This window comes from Balaenoptera physalus (genome assembly GCF_965194825.1).
Source record: "Balaenoptera physalus genome assembly, chromosome: 15".
Taxonomy (NCBI): domain Eukaryota; kingdom Metazoa; phylum Chordata; class Mammalia; order Artiodactyla; family Balaenopteridae; genus Balaenoptera; species Balaenoptera physalus.
In genome coordinates, this window is record NC_138894.1 from 7,392,860 (window position 1) to 7,416,492 (window position 23,633).

The 23,633-nt window shown below is 48.0% G+C and overlaps 1 protein-coding gene across 2 annotated transcripts in view; it reads left to right on the top strand.

Moving 5' to 3' along the window:
• The window catches only part of RFX8 (regulatory factor X8), a 72,279-nt gene that overhangs the window by 25,884 nt on the left and 22,762 nt on the right, over positions 1 to 23,633 (top strand). Inside the window, exons 5-9 of one of the 2 annotated variants that reach the window (XM_082427090.1) lie at positions 13,394 to 13,457; positions 17,491 to 17,601; positions 18,208 to 18,285; positions 21,056 to 21,169; positions 22,070 to 22,220. In XM_082427090.1, coding sequence (XP_082283216.1) covers positions 13,394 to 13,457; positions 17,491 to 17,601; positions 18,208 to 18,285; positions 21,056 to 21,169; positions 22,070 to 22,220 — 518 coding nt within the window. The remainder of the gene's footprint in view (positions 1 to 13,393; positions 13,458 to 17,490; positions 17,602 to 18,207; positions 18,286 to 21,055; positions 21,170 to 22,069; positions 22,221 to 23,633) is intronic. The other variant, XM_082427091.1, reaches the window with a different exon arrangement.

The following is a 23,633-nucleotide window of genomic DNA, read 5'->3' on the forward strand; positions in this document are numbered from 1 at the left end:
CTGGGTCCCAGGTCCCTCCTGTGTGCAGTCCAGATACACATGGGCGATCGAAACAAAACAGCGAACTCATCACCTGGTTGCTTCTGCAGTCCTGTACTCCCAGGCAGTCCACCATCTTCTTTCCAGCTTTCAGAGCCCTTTCCTCATGGGCGATTGAATCATCTCCAGGGTATTGGTTTGGATTCGAGGGCAGGAGCCAGGAAAAGTGAATCTACAGCCTGTTCCCTGGACACGAATCAAGCTACTCCAGAAACTTTTGGAAAAAAGACCGTATATACTCTGTAAATCAATGTTAATGGTGAATGGAATGCTTAATTATATGATTGTTCCTCATAAATTAAAGTAGGATGAGTTAAAATATGATGATGGGGGACTTGCCTGGCAGTCCAGTGGTTAAGACTCCCTGCTGCCAATGCAGGGGGCGAGGGTTCGATCCCGGGTCGGGGAATTAAGATCCCACATGCCGAGTGGCCAAAAAAAATAAAGAAAAAAAAGTATGAAGTAGAAATCTATAGTCCAGAGATCCACTTTAAGAATGAGACACTGGAGCCTCCCTGGTGGCGCAGTGGTTAAGAATCCGCTTGCCAGTGCAGGAGACACGGGTTCGAGCCCTGGTCCGGGAAGAGCCCACATGCCGTGGAGCAACTAAGCCTGTGCACCACAACTACTGAGCCTGCGCTCTAAAGCCTGCGAGCCACAACTACTGAAGCCCACGTGCCTAGAGCCTGTGCTCTGCAACAAGAGAAGCCACCGCAATGAGAAACCCGTGCACCGCAATGAAGAGTAGCCCCCGCTCGCTGCAACTAGAGAAAGCCCGCGCACAGCAACAAAGACCCAGCGCAGCCAAAAATAAATAAATTAATTAGTTAAAAAAAAAAAAAAGAATGAGACACTGGTTCATTGCAGCTCTATTTACAATAGCCAGGACATGGAAGCAACCTAAGTGTCCATCGACAGATGAATGGATAAAGAAGATGTGGCACACATATACAATGGAATATTACTCAGCCATAAAAAGAAACGAAATTGAGTTATTTGTAGTGAGGTGGATGGACCTAGAGTCTGTCATACAGAGTGAAGTAACTCAGAAAGAGAAAAACCAATACTGTATGCTAACACATATATATGGAATCTAAAAAAAAGAAAAAAAGGTCATGAAGAACCTAGGGGCAGGACACAGACCTACTAGAGAATGGACTTGAGGACACGGGGAGGGGGAAGGGTAAGCTGGGACGAAGTGAGAGAGTGGCATGGACATATATACACTACCAAATGTAAAACAGACAGCTAGTGGGAAGCAACCGCATAGCACAGGGAGATCAGCTTGGTGCTTTGTGACCAGCTAGAACTGTGGGATAAGGAGGGTGGGAGGGAGGGAGATGCAAGAGGGAAGAGATATGGGAACATACGTATATGTATAACTGATTCACTTTGTTATAAAGCAGAAACTAACACACCATTGTAAAGCAATTATACTCCAATAAAGATGTTAAAAAAAAAAAAAGAATGAGACACTGTAACACAACACTGTAAATCAACTATATGCCAATAAAAATTTTTTTAAAAAAGATGATGGAGCCTTTGGATTGGGACAGAATGGTGTAGACACATTTCTTTCTGCTTCTCCCTGCTCAGCACAACTGTAAACCCTGGAAATAATGCAAGAAGCAACCAGAGGAAAACTCTGAAAGGTGGTAAGAAGAAAGTGAGCAGGTTGGGAACCCCAGGGCTACACACAGCACAGAGGTGGGGTATCCCGCGACCCCCGACCCTAGACCCAGTGTTTCCCACCCCACCCCGACCGAGCAAGAAAAAGCATCCCAGACAGACTCATTCTTCTAACAATACCAGGCAAGGGGAAGCGCTAGGGAGATTCCCACCAAATATAAACAGCCAGAGGAAACACTGTCCTTCCTCGCTGGGTCTGAGACATCCCTTTTCCACCAGGAGATACTGGGAATGTGAGCCCACCTGTCGGGCGAGGCCCAGCTACAGCAAGCAGCCTGGTCCAGGAAGCCTCTTTGTCCCCCAGCCCACCCAAGAAGCAGCCAAGGAGTCCAGCTGACGGAATCCCTCCGCTACAGAGGGAAATCCCTGCCCTGCCTGAGAAAAGCTCTCCAGCCCCTCAGGCCACACCAACAGGGAGCTCTCAGCCGAGGCTAAGATTGACTGCAGAGATGCAGTGAGGATACACAGATCAGAAGGGAGAGAGAGGCACCGTCTGGAGGGATCCACGTGCAGCCTTTCTCCTGCTCTCGCCCTGCCCCGAGGGCTCACACAGAGCACAGCCCTCTGTGCAGGAAAAGCACAGCGACACGCGTGTGATGTTTCAGCTCAGGGAAGCTCACTGGAGACTGCACACTCAGAGGCTTTACTAAGGGCTGGTTCCATAAGCACCTCCTTCCTAGCATGTGCCAAAACCACCGAGAAACATTACTCAGCATCAGCTACAGTGTGTGCAGAAACAGTCCAGGCACAGTGAACCCCTCTTACTTGTTGCTTGTTGACTGGAAACACTCCGGGAGCCCAGTTCTCAGACGCCAGCCGAGGGCCAGTCTGGCAAGCAGGCCTCTCTAAGGATAGCAGTCTCAGGCCTGCCGTGTTCTGTCTTCTCTGCACAAGTGCATGACCTTGTGAATAAGCTAAGAAAACACCAAATTGCACTCTTTATTTTTATTGAAGTATAGTTGATTTACAGTGTTGTGTTAATTTCTGCTGTACAGCAGAGTGATTCAGTTTTACGTACATAGATATATGTTCTTTTTTTATATATATTCTTTTCCATTGTGGTTTATCACAGGATATTGAAGAGTCCCCTGTGCTCTGCAGCAGGACCTTGTTGTTTATCCATCCTATGTACACTGGTTTGCATCTGCTAATCCCAAACTCCCACTCCATCCGTCCCCCACCCCACCCACCTTGGTAACCACAAGTCTGTTCTCTATGTCTGTGAGTCTGTTTCTGTTTCATAGATAAGTTCATTTATGTTATATTTTAGATTCCACATGTAAGTAATATCGTATGGTATTTGTCTTTCTCTGTCTGACTTACTTCATTTAATATGATAATCTCTAGGTCCATCCATGTTGCTGCAAATGGCATTATTTTGTTCTTTTTTACGGCTGAGTAGTATTCCATTATGCATATATACCACATCTTCTTTACCCATTCATCTGTCGGTGGACATTTAGGTTGTTTCCCTGTCTTGGCTATTGTGAACAGTGCTGCTATAAACATAGGGATGCATGTATCTTTTTGAATTAGAGTTTTGTCTTTGTATATGCACGAGAGTGGGATTGCTGGATCAGATGGCAACTCTATTTTTAGCTTTTTGAGGAACCTCCATACTATTTTCCATAGGGGCTGCACTAACTTACATTCCCACCAACAGTGCAGGAGGGGTCCCTTTTCTCCACACCCTCTCCAGCATTTGTTATTTGTAGACTTTTTGATGATGGTCATTCTGACCGGTGTAAGGTGATACCTCATTGCAGTTTTGATTTGCATTACTCTGATAGTTAGCAATGTGAAGCATCTTTTCATGTGCCTGTTGGCCATGTGTATGTCTTCCTTGGAGAAATGTCTATTTAGTTCTTCACCCATTTTTCGATTGGGTTGTTTGTTTTTTTGTTGTTGAGTTATATGAGTTGTTTGTATATTTTGGAGATTAAGCCCTTGTTGGTTGCATCATTTGCACATATTTTCTCCCATTCCATAGGTCGTCTTTTTCATTGTTTATGGTTTCCTTTGCTGCAAATTGCACTCTTTAAAAGGGTGAATTGCATGAAATGTGAATTATCTCTCAATGAAGTTGTTTTTTAAAAAAAATTCCAGCAAGGTTTTTTTGTAGACACAGACGGCTTGTTCTAAAAGTTATATGGAAAGGCAAGGCCCTAAAATAGTTCAAACAACCTTGACAAAGAAGAATCAAGTGGGAGAAAACACTACCTGATATTAAGGCTCACTATACAGCTATAGTAGTCAAGACAGTGTGGTTTGGTGGAGGCATAGACACGGAACAGGGACAGAGTAGAGAACCAGAAATAGACCCGCTCAAATATGCTCACATGATTTCTCACAAAGGTGCAAGAGTAGTTCAGTGGAAGAAGACTAGCTTTTCAACAAACGGTGCAGGAACAACTAGATGTCCACGTGCAAAAAAGTGAACTTCAACTGATACAAAAATTAACTCAGGATGGATCATACACTTACATTTAAAACATAAAAATATTAAATTTAAAAAAACAGGAGAAAATCTTTGGGGTGTACCCTAGGGTTAGGCAAAAAGTTCTGAGGCTTGACACCAAAACCATGATCCATAAAAGAGAAAACTAATGAGTTGGACCTCATCAGAATGAAAACTTTTGTTCTGTGTGTGACCTTGTGAAGAGGAGGGAAAGATAAGTTCCACCCACCCTGGAAGAAAATATCTACAAGCCACACATCCGACAAAGGACTAGTGCCTGGAATATATAAAGAGCTTTCAAAACTAAACAGTAAAAAAAAAAGTCCAGTTAGAAAGTGGGCAAAAGACATACCCATGCATCTCCCTGAAGAGGATCTACAGATGGCCAATAAGCACATGAAAGGGTGTTCAGCACCATTCATCACTATGGAAATGCAAATTAACACCACAATGAACACACACCTATCAGGTTGTTAAAATAAAAAATGATGACAACACGAAATGATGGTGATGATGCAGAGAGACTCATACATTGCTGATGGGAATGCAAAATGGTCCAACCACTCTGGAAAATAGCTTGGCAGACTCTTCTAAAGCTAAACATACAATTACCATTCAAACCAGCAATTTCACCCTTGGACATTGATCCCAGAGAAAGGAAAACTTCTGTCCCCACAAAAACCTGCACACACATGTTCATAGCAGCTTTCTTCATAATAAGCAAAAACTGGAATCAGCCCCGATGTCCTTCACTGGGGGACTTTAAACAAAGGAGGGTACGGCCATGCCATGGAATACTGTGCAGCAGCGAAGGGAGCAAACTATTGATACAACCGCTTGGCTGAATCCCCAGGGAATTACACTGAGTGAAAAAACTCTCACAAGGTTCCACATTGTATGATCCCATTTATAAAACATTTTGAAATGACAAAAATTTTTTTTTCTTTTTTTTTAATTGAAGTATAGTTGATTTACAATGTTGTGTTAGTTTCAGTTATACATGTATGTATATATGTATCACATTCTTTCCCATTGTGGTTTATCCCAGGATACTGAATACAGTCCCCTGTGCTCTACAGTAGGACCTTGTTGTTTATCCATCCTGTATGTACTAGTTTGCATCTGCTAAGCCCAAATTCCCAATCCAGCCCTCCCCTGCCCCCTTCCCCCTTCCCCCTGGGCAAGCACAAGTCTGTTCTCTATGTCTGTGAGTCTGTTTCTGTCTCTTAGATAGGTTCATTTGTGTCGTAAGTGATAGATGGTATTTGTGAAATGACCACGTTTTTGAAATGAAGGACAGTTTCCTGGTTGCCAGGAGTTAGGGACCTGGGGGTGAGGGAGCCAGAGGTGGGTGTGGTTACAGAGGGGCAGCACCAGGGACCCTCATGATGACACAGACGTTCTGTGTCTCGTCTGTGGTGTCGAATGCACGCATCGCCATAGGTGATAACACTGTGTTGAACATATGCAAAAAGGAGTTTAAGTGAAACTTGGGAAATTCGAGTAAGATCGGTGAATCTGTATCAGTGTCAAAAGCCAGACTGTGACGTTGTACTGTAGATGGGCAAAATGTTGCCATCGGGGGAGATGGGGCGGAGGGTAAAAGGGAGCTCTCTGAATCATTTCTCACCGCTGCTACCTCGATTACAAATAATGCATCAAGCCTGACCCTGCAGTCCAGGAAAACACGGGATGGCGGGTCCCCTGAAGTAGCTGGTCTTCCCCCGCCCCTGTCTTCTGCTGGCGCCCAGGGGCCCTTCCCGCAGAGTCGGGCTCACTCCTGTGTCCCAGGGCGCCCTCCTCACTGTGGCCTGCAGCACAGCTGTTCACGTGGTACCCTAACCGGGGCCGCCCTGCTGTGCACCTGGGAGCAAGCAGCCCCACGGGCAGGGAGCTGTGTCCGCCCAGGGCACACGCTCAGGGCCGGCTTCTGAGAGCACGAGCTCGCCAGTGTTTAGACCCCAGCTGAGCATTTCCCTTGTTCCCCAGGGTGATGGCCCCAGTGAGGCAGGCGTTTCTCCACGGGTGCAGCCACTGAAGTCTGATTTACTTTCCTGCTCATGTTTGCCTAAGGGAGGAGTAGGCATCTGCATTTTTCAAGGGCATCTTGTCTGCTCTTTTTTTTTCTCTCGACCGCGTGTTAAGGAAAGGCATGGAGCCACTGATGAGGGCGTCAGCATAGAGATTTGGCCGGGAGCCAGCGCTGGTGGCTTTAAGGGACTCTGGGGTCTGCCTCCGCATCACCGCCACCACCAGGTGCTGCAAAAAAGCATGCAATCTAATTAAAATCAGTTTAGTCTTGAGGTGAGCCCCTGTCTCCCCCATGTTGCCCCTCCGAGCCCCATCAGTGGAGAAATTCTCATGCTCAGCTCTCTGCTATCATCCACCCCTCCCCCTCCCCCATGCCAGCGAAGCCGTAGGAGGACACGATCCCCAGCCAGGGACCCCCTTTGTTGGACACCTGACAGGTGGCCCAGGAGCAAGCAGACCGGGAGTCCTGGTGTCAACAGCATTTGTTTTCCCTTGGGAGGGCGAGGCGGGCAGGTTGTGGTGGATTCCACTGAAAACTGCTGAGGCAGCGCCTGCCCTGAACCCAGGAGAGACCAAGGCTTGATTTTCAAAACCAATGAGAAGCTTGAGGCTATTTTTTTTTTTTTTGAGGAAAATGACTATAAATATGCAGTGTGGGGCTTCCCTGGTGGCGCAGTGGTTAAGAATCCGCCTGCCAATGCAGGGGACATGGGTTCGAGCCCTGGTCCGGGAAGATCCCACATGCCGCGGAGCAGCTAAGCCTGTGTGCCACAACTACTGAGCCTGCGCTCTAGAGCCCATGAACCACAATGACTGAGCCCATGTGCCTAGAGCCCGTGCTCCACAACAAGAGAAGCCACTGCAATGAGAAGCCCGCGCACCGCATCGAAGAGTAGCCCCCGCTCGACACAACTAGAGAAAGCCTGTGCACAGCAATGAAGACCCAACGCAGCCAAAAATAAATAAATTTAAAAATATATATATGCAGTGTGTGCCAGATGAAAAGGACCCCTTCCCAAAATCCAGGACGTTTCCCACCCTGCTCCAGGGTAACATAATTTTACAGGAAACAGGCCTCCCCAGATCCCAGTCTTGTTTAGCTGGCATCCAGGCTGAGTCCTGACCTAGAACCTACTGGAGAATTGAGGCCAAAGTATAAAATGCTCTATTATCATCAGGGGAGGGGGAGGGGAATGGAGAGAGAGAGAGAGAGAGAGAGAGTGTGTGTGTGTGTGTGTATGTGTGTGTGTGTTGTTGTCACATGTAGAGAAACAGCTCTGCTTAACTCAGGTTTATTCTCTATCTCTTAGGCCAAATCCCTGGCTCATATGTTACAAGGAAAACTTTGACAGATGACTCCCCATTCTATCGCACATGACTTCTGACATCAATGGGACAGAGGCTCACGTTTCTCTCAGGGTATATGGAAACTAACCGTAGCCCTCATTCCTTCCCCAGCACACCACACACACACACACACACACACACACACACACTCTCTCTCTGTCTCTCTCTCTCTCTCTCTCTCAGCTTTTCCAACATAGCATATTAAAGGCCTTTAGAACGTTTCTAAAATTGGGCCTTCCCCAGTCTGCGCCTTTGTTCTCTGCGCCTTTGTTCTTCTGCCAGCTCCTGAGCCCAGGGGGCTGCCCGGCGGCCCTGCGCCCGCAGAACCCAGGGCTGTGGGTCCACAGCTGGCTAGTTGTGCTGACAAAGCAGAAAGGCTCAGGGTTCATCTTTCAGACTCACCACCCCAGGAGGATGAGTTGACAGGGAGCCGTCAGCTGGGCGATTGTGGGCACCGAGGACCCAAGGATGTCAGAACATCAGGAGTTACATCGGAGCTTTTCTTTCTGTCCGTGCAGCCCTGGTACCTGCAGGAGCTGAACCCTCCCGGGGCCAGGGCTCTATCGAGCCCCGTGCGGCCTCCCTCTCAGGTATAATCAGGAGTCCAAGTTGCAACCCACATCTGGGCCTTGTCCGCCCTATGCTTTGCAAGGCTGGTTAGAACTTGTTAAGGTTAAAAAAAATAGGTGTTACCTGATCGTTGTCTAGCGGCTCAAAAAACATAGGTGTAGAGGATCCCGCCCCAGACTGCACCTTTGCTCGGGGAAGGTTTTTTGTTTTATTTATTTATTTATTTATTTATTTATGGCCGTGTTGGGTCTTCGTTTCTGTGCGAGGGCTTTCTCTAGTTGCGGCGAGCGGGGGCCACTCTTCATCGCGGTGCGCGGGCCTCTCACTATCGCGGCCTCTCTTGTTGCGGAGCACAGGCTCCAGACGTGCAGGCTCAGTAGTTGCGGCTCACGGGCCTAGTTGCTCTGCGGCATGTGGGATCTTCCCAGACCAGGGCTCGAACCCGTGTTCCCTGCGTTGGCAGGCGGATTCTTAACCACTGCGCCACCAGGGAATCCCTCGGGGAAGGTTTTAAAAGCCGGTAATGCTGTGAAGCTCCCAAACTATCTCACCTGTTCAGAGTGTCCCTCCCATGCTCATCTCCAGCCGAGACGCCAAAACAAGGCAACGTGCTATCTGCTGAGGAAGGCTGGCATCCAGTTGCTGAGTTTTGTCTCCGGAAGGTGAATGTGAACAAGTTAGACTTTCAACACTTTTAAAGGTGTCCCGCCAGGTCATCATTTTGCCATTAAGTTGCTCATAAAATCTAATGGGAATAGAGTTAAGCAGTGTAAGAGCAACAGCCCCCAACGCCGAAAATGACAAATCCACGACGCTCACCTAACCCGGTTTAAAAAGAAGGTTGTTCTTCCTAAATGGGAAAAGAATGAAAAAGAATAGATATATGTATACGTATAACTGAATCTACTTTGCTGTACACCTGAAACTAACACAACATTGTTAATCAACTATAGTCCACTATAAAATAAAATTTAAAGAGAGAAGGTTCTTTTCCACTTTAAGTTTCAAAACTCTCGCGTCTTCCTTTGCCCTCGTCGTGTACGTTATTTGTTTTCATGCACACGTGTGTCTTACAAGACGGAAATAGCGGAAGAGGTAATAGAGGTGAAGATGTGAAGTTAGAGCTGGGTTTCTGGCTCTGAATTGTTTCTCGTTTCCCGTACGTGAAATGGGAATAATAATGAATTTTTATCCACCACCTAACGGATCGTTGTGAGGGCTAAGATGATGCACGTAGGGCGCTTAGCAGTGGGTGAATGCTCAGTATATTTCAGTGATTAGCATTAGTATAATCAAAATTATATTAAATAAAGCTTTTGCAGTCATAACACCCATCCTGCTATGAATACAAATATTGACTGTTTAGATATAAAAATATCAAGTTGAGGGTATCTTCTCCTAATCAAAACCAAAATAACTAATTCGTGTGCTCTGAGTAAAAATTGAAATCAGGCCCTCCACTGATGAGAAGATGAAGCACCTTCCCTCCGAAATCTGACACTGAACAAGTATGGGACATGAATTCAGTTTTATTACACTTTTATCCTCTTGCCTTTGTAATTGCTTCACGTTGTTTCACTGCTGTTAGAATGATTTGCAAGGGCAAATGTCGATGCCCAGATGATGTAAATGAAAGTCTGGATTAATAACAACAGATGTCAAAACCTGAGAATGTGGATGCAAACTGCAGTTAGGACTAAAAGAAAGTTAAATGCCAGAAGGCATATTAAACTAACACGACATTTGAAAGATTTTCCCCGGGGAAAAAAAAGGATGAGTCATGTGGCATATAATCATGTCTCAGCCCTCTTTACGTTGGACCCTTCTTAGCCCAATTGATCGTAAAAACTAAAGTAAAATGTGGTTTTTATGTGTCTACGCCTTTAAAGCATCTCAAGAAAAAGAAAAAGGTGGGGGGGAATTCCCTGGTGGTCCAGTGGTTAGGAACCGGGCAAGTTCACTGCCAGGGTCTGGGTTCAATCCCTGGCTGGGGAACTAAGATCCCACAAGCTGTGCGGCCAAAAAAAATAATTTAAAAAATTAAAAAAATAAAGCATCTCAGGCCTCAGAGGATGATGGAAGAAGACCTCCTTTTGAGCTGGAAGCACTTTCTTCCCAGTAAGGTCAGCTCTGGATGTTTGGTATGGTTTTCTTAGAGCCCTATTTTCACAATGACTGTGCTTTTGATCACAACCTAATAAATGTCCCAAAGGACTGAATCGGAACCACACACGGGAAATGACACAGGGACAGTGACCGCCCCCCCTCCCCACCCCCAGAACACGAGGCCATCCTGGCTGGACCCTGAGAGCTAAAACTATCACCTCCAGTGCTGCTTCAGCCCCTCACCCTGAGCGCCCCTGCTCTCGGGTGGAAGACCCCTCGGTGGGGCACCCGTCTGCCACAGTCCCCCCTTCTAGCCTAGCCCAGCCTGACCTGCAAGATCAGAGCACAGTCAACGCCTGCAGTGCTCACCCGGCCAGATGCTCTGGGCGCCGACGCCCTTGACCTGGACCTCCACGGACCTCCTCTCGCAGTAGGGCTGGTCTCCGGCAGCTGTTCTCTGCTCAGCTGCTTTGTAGCGTGGCTCTAGTATTGCCACCCTCTATCTCATGCAGATTTTCATGCCTCTTGGCTTGCATGGGACCTCTGAAACTAGGTAATCTTTTAAATAGATAATTAAGATCTTACTGCACCTACGTGTTGACGCGTGTGATGAACCATTTATTGAACGAGGACCTCCCAGAGGTGGGAAGAGACAGCCTCTCCGTTCCTTTGAGCAAGAGAGCTATCGTCGTCTGGCTACGTGGAGATGAGGACTTTCTAACAGATGACCGAATCTCTCCGTGAGGTTGGCATATTTCTGTTTCCCATTATTGTTGTCTCAGTGCATAAAATCCCCCAATTAAACGCTACAAAAATTGCATATCTCCCCAGGGAGGATAGGAGCATTGCATCCCCTTGTCGGCCTCACATAGGCCTCTGCATGGCAAGGAGTCCCCTTTCAGTCTTCCTTGTAGCACCACCCTCCTTTCAATGGCTGTGGAGTTAAACTCCTACTCTACATTGAACCGATGGCAGAAACTTAGGAGTTTCACTTACAAATCCACAATTACTGAATATCACTCTCAGTGGCTTAGCCTCCAAAGCTCCCTGCGTCAGGGTTGGGGGAGGGGTGAGCCATAAGGCGGAGGGTTTCCCTTGTCCTTCCTTTAAGCCAGAAACCAGACCTTCCAGCTTCCAGGTTCCTGAGTATCCAAAGGAATGTCCCAGGAAGATGGCTGTTACCATCCAAAGACTTTAGTAAGTGCCCTCCAAGTACAGGGCTGTGATAAGTACCAACCAAAGCACACTAACCAATCACAAGGGAAGCTCCCCTGAGCTGATCAAGCTGCCAGTTTATAGGCCTGTAAGCTGTTAAACTAATAAGAGAAGAGGATGGGCCCTCTGACGTAGGTTCCCCTGACAGCCTGTACTTCAGCTGTCATGAGAATGACTTTGCAATTATTCGTGTTAACAGCTTTTCTCCTCCACGGGCTGTAACCTCTCAGAGGGCGGACCTCGTCCGTCACGACCACAGCTGTATCCCCCAGGGCCTAGCGTGATGCCCCAATATAGTAGGTACGCAGTAAATAATGGACGCATGAATGAGAAATGGACGGACGAAGCGGAATACAGTCACGGTCTTGCATTCGTTTTCCAAAGAAGACATATTAGGAGCAGCAGGAGAACAGACGTGGATTGTGGAGAAACTGCTCTCCCTCCAATTCAGCTGAGGGACGCCTCACAAGTGATTCTTACGCATCTCTTAAAGGCTGATGATGATCCTATTTTTCTACTTAGATTCCTTTTCTATTAGCCCTTTATTCAATGAACTTTTGTTTCCGACATCTTCTTGTCTTCTTTCATTCTAGGTTTTATGCTTTCAGGTGGTGATTGTTGCTTGTTGTTTTTGTTGCTATAATGTCTCAGAGTCTTTGTGGCCATGGGCTGTTCATGGATTTTACCTGGAGAAACTCCATCATTGTCCACACCTACCCAAGATGTCATTGAGACATGACAGATGGAACTCCCGAGACATTTCAGATTCTCCATCAGTCCATCATCCTGGATCTCCTCCAGGTTGAACAGATTCCATGTCCTGAAACCCTTTTGCCAATGAGCAGTCCACAGTACACTTCCTGTTGTGATAACAGCTCTTACTGAACAATGAAGAGGGTGGCTTTCTAGTGGGTGTGTAGCCAGACCCTGAATCTATCTGCCCTGTTTTGAAATAGAATATCATGCAGAAACATTGATCACATGGGTATCAAGTGTTCTGTCCAGATTTCCATGGAGAATGGACTGACCCAAACCTTCAGAAGAGAGCTCCCAGGGCTATAGAGAGGCTGGGAGGGGATGTAGGATCTTCCTGTGTGAGATGAAAGCCATTTTCCTCCACTCCCTTCTGACTCCCACCCCGCCCCAGGCCATCCCTGCCTTGAAGACCTTGGTCTTGCTTCCAGAAGCAGAGCGTTCGCCTGCTACCTTCCTCTTTGCATATTTACATAGAATTCAAAGAGTCAGGCGTGAGGGCGTGTGTGGGAGTGGAAGCCGCAGCCACAGCTCTGGGCAGGGCGTGGAGAAGCCGACACCTCCGGCATCTGGAGGATGCACATTTCCTGGGCAAAGCGGGAGGCCCTGGGCTCCCAGTTTCTCGATGCCCACAATTAAAGGGGAAATGCACCACACCGCATAGATAGAACTGAATCTGTTCTCTGCGACATATAGATAAATGTCTCCAGTACGATATATGAACCCAAGAGGCATGGTGACATGGAACTTACATATTATTCATTCTCAGTTTCCTTGTTCTGTGAAGCTGCCCTGCTTCATCCATCAACTCAGAGGATATTATCGTTTCTGAGTAGATCATTTTCAAAGCCCCAAATCAGAAAATAGAAGACTTCATTTCCATGATAATTTTTCTTTTCTCACTGGAGCAAGTCCTACCCATGATGACATCATATTCTTGCTTCTGAGAGGAATAAACCTATAAAAATAAATACGTGGTTGTCTCAGTTACAGAAATGGATTAAAAAAAAAAAAAACCAACTCTAAGCAGGTGATAATCAGCAGTTGTGGAAAGAAACTTGGAGGATTGTTTTGAAATCAAAGTTACCCCCCAACAAGTAACCTCACTGCCAAAGAAACTCTATGCTTATGCTCAGAAACGAGTGTCTAACTGAAATTATTTCTCTGTTGTCTGTTATGTCACAGTGGAGACGTCGTTGCCTTTGAAAAATCTGCTAATTATAACAGCATTCTCCAAGAAGAAGGAGCAGTGAGTGTTGAATAAAATAGATTTGTTATGATAGACCCTGGAATATTCAGTAATTGCTGAATTAGATGCAACTGTTTTCCTGTGTGTAACATTCTTATTATGGGCAGCCCTCAACCACTCACCCCTCCAGCCAGGACTGTTGTGTGTCCACTGTGTACACACGGTGTGTGAGGACAGGGGAGGTCCCTGTCCTCAGGAACAAACTACCTAGCTACTCATCAGCCGTTTAACAGTGTTTCTTCTGCTATAATCAGAAAAGAAGCATAGGTTATTAGCAATAAATCTGTGTGAAAGTGTCTCCAATTACATGTATAACTCTTTGAATTAGGACACCAGAACTATGAATAGCTAATCTGTGACATCACGAGGTGAACTTTTCTTTGGTTGCCCAGGATGACAGGATAGCACTTTGCTACGACAAGTGGCATTGAGTAGACACCCTTTGAAAAGCCTGTTTTGTGACCAGCCCTCTTGAGGGCTGAATGGGGTGTGAAAGAAAAGTAAAAACAAACAAAAAGCATATTCCCTATACTTGAATAGAATACAGTTTCGTAGCTGGGGATCTAAGACAGACATAAAACTATGGGTGTGCTGTGAGGGGCCTGTGCCCGCTACAGGGGGATTGGGAACTCCACAGGGGGGGAGGGAGGAAGGATGTGGGCCAGGAGTAATTAGGGAAGGCTTCATGGAAGAGGTGGCCTGTGTTTGTTTCCTGTTGCGGCTGTAACATACTAGCACAAATTTCATGACTTAACACAAACTTATTATCTAAAACTTCTAGAAGTTATGAGTCTGACTAGTTCTCACCAGGCTAAGAGCAAGGGGTTGACAGGGCTACATTCCTTCTGGGGGACCTGGAGGGGAGAATCTGTTCCTGGCCTTTTCCAGCTTCTAGAGGCTGCCCACATTCCTTGGCTGGTGGCCACTTCCTCAGCCAGCAAAGGCAGGCTGAGTCCTTCTCATGACACCATCTCTCTGGCTCTCTGCAGCTGGGAAAGGCTGTCTGCTTTTAAGGACCCTCGTGATTACATTGGGGCCACCTGGAGGATCCAGGATCATCTCCCCATCTCGGGGTCCTTAACCGTAATCACACCTGCAAAGCCCCTCTGCCACGTCAGGTTCCAGGGACTAGGATGTGGGCGTTTTCAAGGGGCTGTTCTTCCACCTATCTTGCTGCCCTTGAGCTGGTCCTGGACAGGGTCGCTGAGATCCTCTTTTTAGGAGGTGTTGATCTTGAGGGAATATGTAGCCTGCATTCATGCTGGGGGGTGTGTGGGCAGTGAGAACCAGAAGTGAGGATGTTGGGGAGAAGTAGACTCAACATGAGGTCCAGATGGTGGACAGCTTGTCAATGCCAGGCTGGGGAATTTGGGTGTCACCCAAGAGACTGGGGGAAAACCACTGAGACATCTTCAGAAGGAGAATGACAGGATACATTTGCTTTGGGGGCGATAATTCTGGGAGCAGTGTCTTCAAGAATGCAGGAAGGACAAAAGTCATCAAGAGAATCCATAGAGTAACTCAGGGGTGGCAGGTGGTGCCTAAAGGCACAGGTGATGACAGGAAGGTCCTCCAGCGTTTCTCCAGGGGCTGACACTTAGTACCTGCTCACTAAAGGTGGGTGGAATAAATGAATGATAATAACCCCAGTGACTTTTCTTGGATCTCCTGAAGATCCCAAGCTGTATTTAATACACCTAAAAAAATCTAAATAGAATTTCTCACTTTTTTCTTTGTCATTTTGCTGAATTATTTCTCCAGAACAGGAATCCCCCTGATTCTTTCCTGAATGCCTTGTCCCGCAGAGATTCAGACTTCAGTGGTTCTGCACCAGACACTCGCTCCCTTTAGATTTCTGATTGTTTATATTATGAAGAAAAGATTTCAATTCATGATTTTCTTTTTTTTTTTTTTCCTGAAAGATCAGTTCTTTTCACAGGAAGAGTCCAAAAGGAATTGACTTCAGGAACGCAATGAATTTACTTATTATTATTTTTGGTCGTAGCTTCCGTTTCCATTCTGACAATACTGTGTTTTCAGATGACTTCTTCTGCACAGGTGAAACTGTGAAGTATCGGAAATTAGAATTTTGAATTCTAATTAGAAGTAGCCGTGTTTAATGTAGGGATTTCTGCAGAGTTGGACAACACAGCCTGCCCGGAGCTGCAGTCTCAGCTTGAGATGCGTAAGGCTCACTCGGGGAGCTGGTTAAAATGAGAGATTTCTGGCCTCATGTGATTCACGAGGGCCCTAGCGCTATGAACCTCAGACACCCCAGGAATCCTGATGTAGTTGGTTTCAGGGCCGCCCTTGAGAAACACGGGCTTGGATACTGGCAGAATCAGCGTCACGAGAGTATTGATGAGCCCGGGAGGTCACGTGTGCTGCGGAGAAAGTGGACGTGGTTGGGATCGTGCAGCGTGAGAGGAGAGGGTAGCCCAGGGTTGGAAAGGAGGATCCCTCAGTTCTTCTCCAGTAGCAGCACTGGTGGCCAGGCCAGTGAAGTCCCTGCGACAGCCCCATCCTTCCTGGTGACCAGCCCGAGCATTGTCCCCCCAACCCACATCCTGGAAGCGGACCCATCAGAGGACTGTGAATGTTGCCAGGGCTAATGGTAGGAATGAGGGTGGAACAGCCCCCAGTGGAAACCAAACAGCACCCCATGGAATGATGCCTCTTGATCTATCACCTTTCTGCGCTACTGCTTTATTTATTTAGACATCTACACCCTTACTTTCTTCCAAAAATATTAACAACGGGAGTTTAACTTGGCATCTTCACAGTATGTAGTGCATGATGTGCATTTTTCTGGGGAGAAGCTCATTTGTTTTCATCACATGCTCAAAGGGGTTCAGGACCACAAAAGAGTTGAGAAGTAACAGATTTTAGGTCCTTAAGAAGACCGTTGAGTGTGACCCTAAACGCCCCCCGGACTTCAATGTGATATTGGCTGATAACAAGGAAGCATCAGCTCAGGAGAAAGCTGGCGGCGGCTGTTCTCTGTGGGTGCAGCGCGCAGCTGGGGGCGCTCCTGGCCCTAAGGATAGGGGCTGGCGGTTCAGAAGGCTGGTCTGGCCTCCAGTGGCTTGTAGACAAGAGCCTACTGCAAACCCACGTCAACGAGCTACTAAGCAAGATACAAGCGAGTAGCTCGGTAAGGCTCTGAGCACGTAAGAACGGAGAGAGCTAAGGAGGAACTGCTGACCTTGGAACTGTGCTGCCACACGGCGGGCCATTAGGTTGGAGAAAATGAAGGGGAGCCAGCCCCCCCGCCCCCGAGGTGCAGTCCAGCAGGCTTAGCTACTTAACTTCCAACCCCCAGGGATGCTTTCACCGAATCTATTAAAATGGAAGTTATTCAAAAGGTGGCTGGGAAAATCCTGAAGAAGTAATTTCAAATACAGTTGATGTCCTTCATTCAAACCAGGGGCAACCATGCCTCCCCTTGCTCTTGGGGGGGGGAGGAGGGGGTGGGGAGGGGAGGCGGGGAGAACATCCAGGATGACAAAAGGCAGGAATATTGAATTCGCTTTCCGCCATGTTGCCTTTTTCCATCCTTGATGGAAAGCTTTTACATTCTGTAATGTGTTCTTCTAAAGGAAAGTCTGTGCCCCTCATTTTCCTTGTCCGTTAGGCCCTGAGATTTTTTTATATGACTAACCATTTGTATAATCCAGGCACGGTGACCCAGACAGGATATGGTTTTAGTTCAAGGAGGGACAATGAGATAGACAAGAGTTGTAGAATGTATTTATGGCATCAAATTATTCATAGGTAATATTTTTACTGTACGTCGCTATTCAGCATTTGTAATACACGGCAGTAAGAGTGCAATATGTTAAATCCTAGTTCCTCCCTGATGACTGTAGTGCATAGACTTACAGAGGAAGGTTAGTATTATTTGCAATGAAATACAAGGGCAAATTGCTGGGATCAATAGTGTGTCCAGAGGTGTGGATAAAAGATTACTCCACAGCAGCAGTGTAATTATCGCCTGGCTTAGAGAAATAATCCATGTGTCAATGGTTTTTAGGGTGCCAGTCGTTCGCCGAGTAAGACAGACCCAGTTGGATCGCCTTTGTCTGAATTCAGGAGATGTCCATTCTGGGAGCAGGAACTGGCAAAGAAGTACTCCTACAAAACAGTAAGCCTGCATGCATCGGGGAGATTAACGTTCACGCCTTGGCTGCCTAGGGGCAGTAAATGGCTTCTTAGTTTGCCTGTGATCATAATCGTACCAGTTGGAGTAATGTTTGCCTTCTCCCAGACCAGGGAGAACCAGCATTCCCTGCTGGGCTTGATGGTGGCCAGGAAATTCAGGGCTTCTCTTCATGTCCTATAGAAAGGCTCCACGTGGGACCACGTTGTCATCTTTTAGAATGAGGGCCTCCCCATGACAGAGCAGGGAACACATATGTGCATTTCCTAGAGCCTGGGCTGGGGGGTGTGGAGGGAGAAATTGGGGTTAGGAAAGAAAGTTGTCAAAGATCGGTGGCTTTTAGAGCGGGTGGTGCAGATCCTGGAAATATATGAGTTATGGCATCAGAAATGGAGCTACATCAATTTCAGGCCAATAAGTTAGGCATTACTCCACGTAGCTAAAAAACACGCGGCCCCAGGAAAGAGCCCAGCTGCTGTCATAGCCAAATAGCAACACAAGCAGCATCTTAGGGGCTCAGAAAGGTCTTTGAGGAGCAGTTCATTCTGGAAGTGGGCTGCAAACTGAAATGATTCTCCGTATCCTTCCTAGATGGCCTTTCTTGCCGATGAATACTGCAACTATTGTCAAGACATTTTACAGAACGTGAGGAACCAAGAACTCAAGAGAGTAGGTTTTATCTGCAAAATACCAGCATTAATGACTTGTTCTTAACCTTTCTACTTGAAAAGACCCCTCGAGGGATGTCTAGTGGGAATTCATTGACTGAAGTGCTTAGAATGAAGCTATTTTATAGTCAGTGAGCTCTTGAAGGTGCTATTTTTATTCAGTTTAATCATCTGGAAGGTGTTCCAAGGTGCTCATATGGACCACTTCACGCTTTAAATAAAAATTCAGCTATTTTTAGATCCTAATTCCAGCTGATTTGGAATCCAGTATTGGTAACGTTATTTACCCTGGAGCTCTCCGTGGTGCTTCAGAGCCGTTATTGATACGCGGCTAACTGAACACGAAGCAGTTCGAACCAGGGTGCTCTGACGTGGGTATCATGATGATTGTATTTTATTCTAGAATTGACCGTGGAAGACACGAGTAAATCTCTTAACCATTCTGAATTCTGCCTTTTGCTGTACAAAATGAAAATCCAGGGAAGCAGGTGCACATTTAAATGAAAAGTCGTCTGAGGCCTCCGTGTTCTAAGCACTTCACCTTTGGGAGATAATATATATATACATTTTTAAACATCTTTATTGAAGTATAATTGCCTTACAATGGTGTGTTAGCTTCTGCTTTATAACAAAGTGAATCAGTTATACACATACAATATGTTCCCATATCTCTTCCCTCTTGCTGGGAGATAATATTCACTCAGCACGAACGCATTTTGTACTTTGTGTAAAGCATTGGCGTGAGGGAGGGACCACGCGGTCTTCAGAGTGGCCCCTGGCCTATTAATGCCGTGTTGTAAACATCCACGCGTGTCGGATAGCTAATCCATTCCTTCTTGGAACTTCCCTGGTGGTCCAGTGGTTAAGACTCCACCCTTCCAATGCAAGGGACGTGGGTTTGATCCCTGGTCAGGGAACTAAGATCCCACATGCTGCGTGGCATGGCCAAAAAAATTAAAAAAAAAAAAAAAAAATCCATTCCTTCTTGCCTTCAGTGCTTCATCAAGTACTAACTGAATTCTTACCCTGTGACCAGCACCGTTTCTGGAACTAGGAAGGTATTCCCCAGGAGGCTGGAGAAGCGTATAGTCTGGTACTGAAAGGAACGATGTAAGCCAATGAACGTGATACCGTATGGAAAGTTCTAGAACACAGTGTGATGGACGGTTCTGGGTGCCCAAGGGAAGAGGAACAGAGACAGCTGGAGCGGGCTCCCCCGGGGGAGGCCGCGTTGCCGGCAACTCTCTTAGAAAAGCAGAAGTTCAACAGACTCGAAACGGGGCAGAAAAGGGATTCCAGGCGGCATCAGTGGTGCCAGGCAAAGGCAGCAGGACGGCCACCGGCATCACAGGACAAGAAGGTCGCTGTGGCCGGATTTATCTCGAAAGGAGAGAAGCCAGAGGGGAGGTGGGAATCGGCCGCTGCTAGGAGGGGCCTCTGAAAGACCCTGACTCACTGAGGAGACGGGTTGGCAGTGACATCCAAGGGCCATATTGGAGCAGAGGGTGCGAAGGAGGTTTTGTCGCAGTCAAGGTGAGAAGGAAGGAGGGTTGGATCGGGAGATCCAGTGACAGTGACATCAGAGAGAAAGAGGGACAAATCAGAAATATTTCTGAAGCAGGCGCATCGGGATTAGATGATTTGGGACCTGGGTGCTGGGGGAGTGGGCCGAGGTGGTGCTGTCTTATCCAGACCCACGGGCCCCAAAAGCCTCCAGCCTGGGAGTCGAAGGATCAATATATCCTGCTCACCCCACACTTGTCTTTTTCGTTAAATATCTATGAGTCTCTTGGGAGACGTCTTCTCTAGAAGAGAGTTTAAAATCAGGTAACTCCAGGGTCAGCCCTCACTCCCTTGACAGCCTGCACAGAAGGAACAGTTTCTTGCCTGGGGTCACTGGAGGGCCCTGGGGTCAGTATTGTGATGTCTCAGAATATCTGAGCTGCAGGAATCCCCAAAGGCTAGAGTCCTCATGAGATGACAACTCAGGTTGGCCACCTGGTCCAAAGATGGAATCTGAAAAGTCAACATGGGGGAAAACAAAACAAAAGTTGTCCACAGAAGTCTTTAAAGAAGGCTCCTTTGTGCAATAGAATCGCACCAGTTCCCTTTGGTCTACACCGTCCTTAGGTGAATTCTGACATGATGTCAAGGAGGAAGTGTCTTTTCTTTTTTCTTTTTAAATATTTATTTATTTATTTATTTATTTTGGCTGCACTGCGTCTTAGTTGTGGCATGCGAGCTCTTAGTTGCGGCACGCATGCAGGATCTAGCTCCCTGACCAGGGATCAAACCCGGGTCCCGTGCGTTGGGAGGGTGGAGTCTTACCCACTGGACCACCAGGGAAGTCCCGAGGTGTCTTTGATTCCATACTGTTACACCTCTTCCTGAGCCGAAAAATAATTGAGAGGGTCAATCAGTCAATGAAAATTTATTCTAAACTCTGGTTTGTACCCCTGGGGCCTGATCCTCATCCTATTGTAATCAGTAGGAGCCCCCTTGTGGTCAGAAACAGCCTTCCTTCCAGAAAACTGCCTCAGGAAAAAGGTGGTCCACGTTCTCCCACCCAACTGACAGGTGGTCTCTGATGGGTGTAAAATCACTTCTGAGATACAGCTTGGAAAAGCCAATAGGCAGAGCTTTATGTGGGTTGGAATGAAATTCATTCTGTTACCATTTGGGGCTGATGAAGAGCGGGGGGCGGGTGGGCTGGAGTGGCCTCACCAGGCACAAAACAAGCGTTCAGAGATACGTTCTGTTCTTTACATCAGGTGGAGGACTCACTCACGTCCTTCTGGAAATCTCTGCAGCAGGACACAGTCATGCTCATGTCGTTGCCTGACGTGTGCCAGCTCCTTAAATGCTACGACAGACAGCTGTACAAGGTAGGAGGAAGTTCCTTCGAGGTGCTGGTTTGTATCCTTCCCAGAAATTGGTACCAGATGCTGGGGTTAGACCCGCAGCCCTCACTCTCGGCGGTGTCCGTGGAGTTGGAGAAAATGGAGAAGGTCTCCTCCTAAGACCTTCTGAGGAGTCAGTCGTGGGGCCCCTGGACCGGTGAGCCTTGGATCTTTCCCTAAGACTCAGCTTTTCTTTCTGATTTCACTGAGAATCTGAGTTACCTCATGTAGAGAAAAAGCCAGTACACATGGTGACCTGTGGCTCCGGTGACCCGTGAACCCTGAACTGAGTCAGGGTTCTTCCTCTGATATTTCAGCCAAAGAGAGCTTTTTAAAAGGAGTAATTGGAGTAGTTGCTTTGCATTGTATATACCTGCCAGGGCTTGTGGGTTTGTTTTTTAAGCTCTGGAGTGATTATTATAGTTTGGGGGTCAATTATATATAATTTCTACAGTGAAAATGTGTTCCCCTTGAGCTACTCATGAACTTTTACCTTTTATTTTATATTTTCTTAGGAAAAAAAAAAACCCAGGGTTTCTAAATTTTTACTACAAAGGTTGAAAACTGGAGGCTGGGTCCAGCCCTTACATATTTTGGTTTGACCTCCCCTCCTGCCCCCAACCTTGTACTGGCCAGCATTTGTGCTGTTTAAATTTTTGAATCAGTTATCAATACTTGGAAATCTTGGAAAGAATTCCGATTCCGGCTTCTCCAGCCTGATGTCCTGCCCAGTGGGCAGTGGCCAGGGCTGCGAGGTGGCCGAGCCCTCAGCAGGTGGAGACCCGGCCTCTCTCTCTGTCTGTGGCTCACATGACCTGCGGCCACTCGTAACCAGAGGCTGTGCACACCGGCCGGCAGGCACATGTCTTGACACTTCCGTTGTAGGGAATTGAGGACGTTCTCCTTCATGACTTTTTGGAAGATGTTTCTATTCAGCATCTGGAATCTGTCCAGTCGTTTAGTAAGAAGTTTAAGCTGTGGCTCCTCACTGCTTTGGAAGGTTTTCCGGCCCTCTTACAGCTCTCCAAGCTCAGAGGTAGGTTTCGACGGACAACATAAATGCTGTGAGAGTCGATGAACTTTCCACGTGGGGCAGGCCTCCTCCCCTCTTGTGTTAACTCTGTCCTCAGGCACTAAACTGCAGTCCACAAGGCCTGGCCGCTGCGGCTCTCCCGGCTTTTCCTGTAGTGCCCACAGGGGATGCCTGTGCAGCTACACCCACACCCTCTTACCGTTTCCCCCTCGTGAATCGCGGCGGGGCCAAGGGAACGGGGAGGTAGGAAAGGGCAAGGGGGAGGCGGGCCGTGCCTCCGCTCTCTTGAGCCAGCAGCGCTCAGCTCACTGCCCACCCAAGCGGCGCCGGCGAGGGCTCCGACCCCAGCATCCTCCCGCCTCTCTGTGCTCTGGGTGGGCCCCCGCGAGGCTCAGAGATTATCTCGCCCTCCTTAGAAATTCCGCCCGTAGCCTGACTTGCTCAACTCCAGGCCACCAGGCATTCACACCCATGTGGTTCCAGTCACCCTGGTGACTTTCCCCTCCATCCGGCTGCCAGGGCGCAGTGTCTGAACACTACCTGCTGTCGCAGAAGGCTGTTCGTCCGCTCGAGCCTGCGACGGCTTCCTCTTGGGAGCCCGAGCTGTTCTGCTGGCTGTCCCCGCCTCCCTGCATCTGACCCCGTGGTATCCCTCCAGCTCCGTGGCCCTTGTGAACGCCAGCACACACCCACTGTGTGGGTCGCGTGTTTTACGGTCCTGGAAATTCCCGGTTTTCTCCCTCCTGCCTTTGTGAGGTTCTCCATCACTGCCTCTAGCTCTCCCCGCCCGCCAAGCCCTCACCACTTCCTTCCCTTCCCCTCTGCAGGCCTGCCACCCTTGCGCCCTGTGTGCTCTCTCCCCCGAGGGCCCGCAGAACAGGCCACGTCTAACCTTCACCCACCCCTGGCATCCCCAGCACCCCGGGCTGTGTTGATCCCTGTCTGACCCACTTGGAAAAGTTCACGTGCCCAGGCTGGGCCCTCGGGCCCGTGTGATTGCCAGCCAAGAAGGCAGCAGGAAGGGTCCTGCAGAGAGAAAGTGAGGTCTGGAACTTGTTGGAGAAGGGGGCGCCTGAAAGGGATACAGTTTTCCGGTGGCCCCTTCACCACCTGCGCTAATCCCAGCCCTTTGGCTCTCCAAACCCCCTCTAGGATCTTCAGTAGCTTCCTAGTTGATGGGCCTGCCTGCAGCCTTGCCCCGCCTCGGTCACACGCCCTTCCCCTCCCAGCAGGTGCTCTATAACAGCGGTTCGATCAATTAACAACTGTCCACGGCCCCCATTGCCCGATGGTCCTCTCTCCTTCCCTGCTTGGCCTCTGGCCCGACCCTGTCCCCCTGCCCCCTGACCCACTGGCGTTCCCCAGCACCGCAGACTGGTCGTCCCCAAGGGGCCCTTATTCCCACTGCTGTCTGTG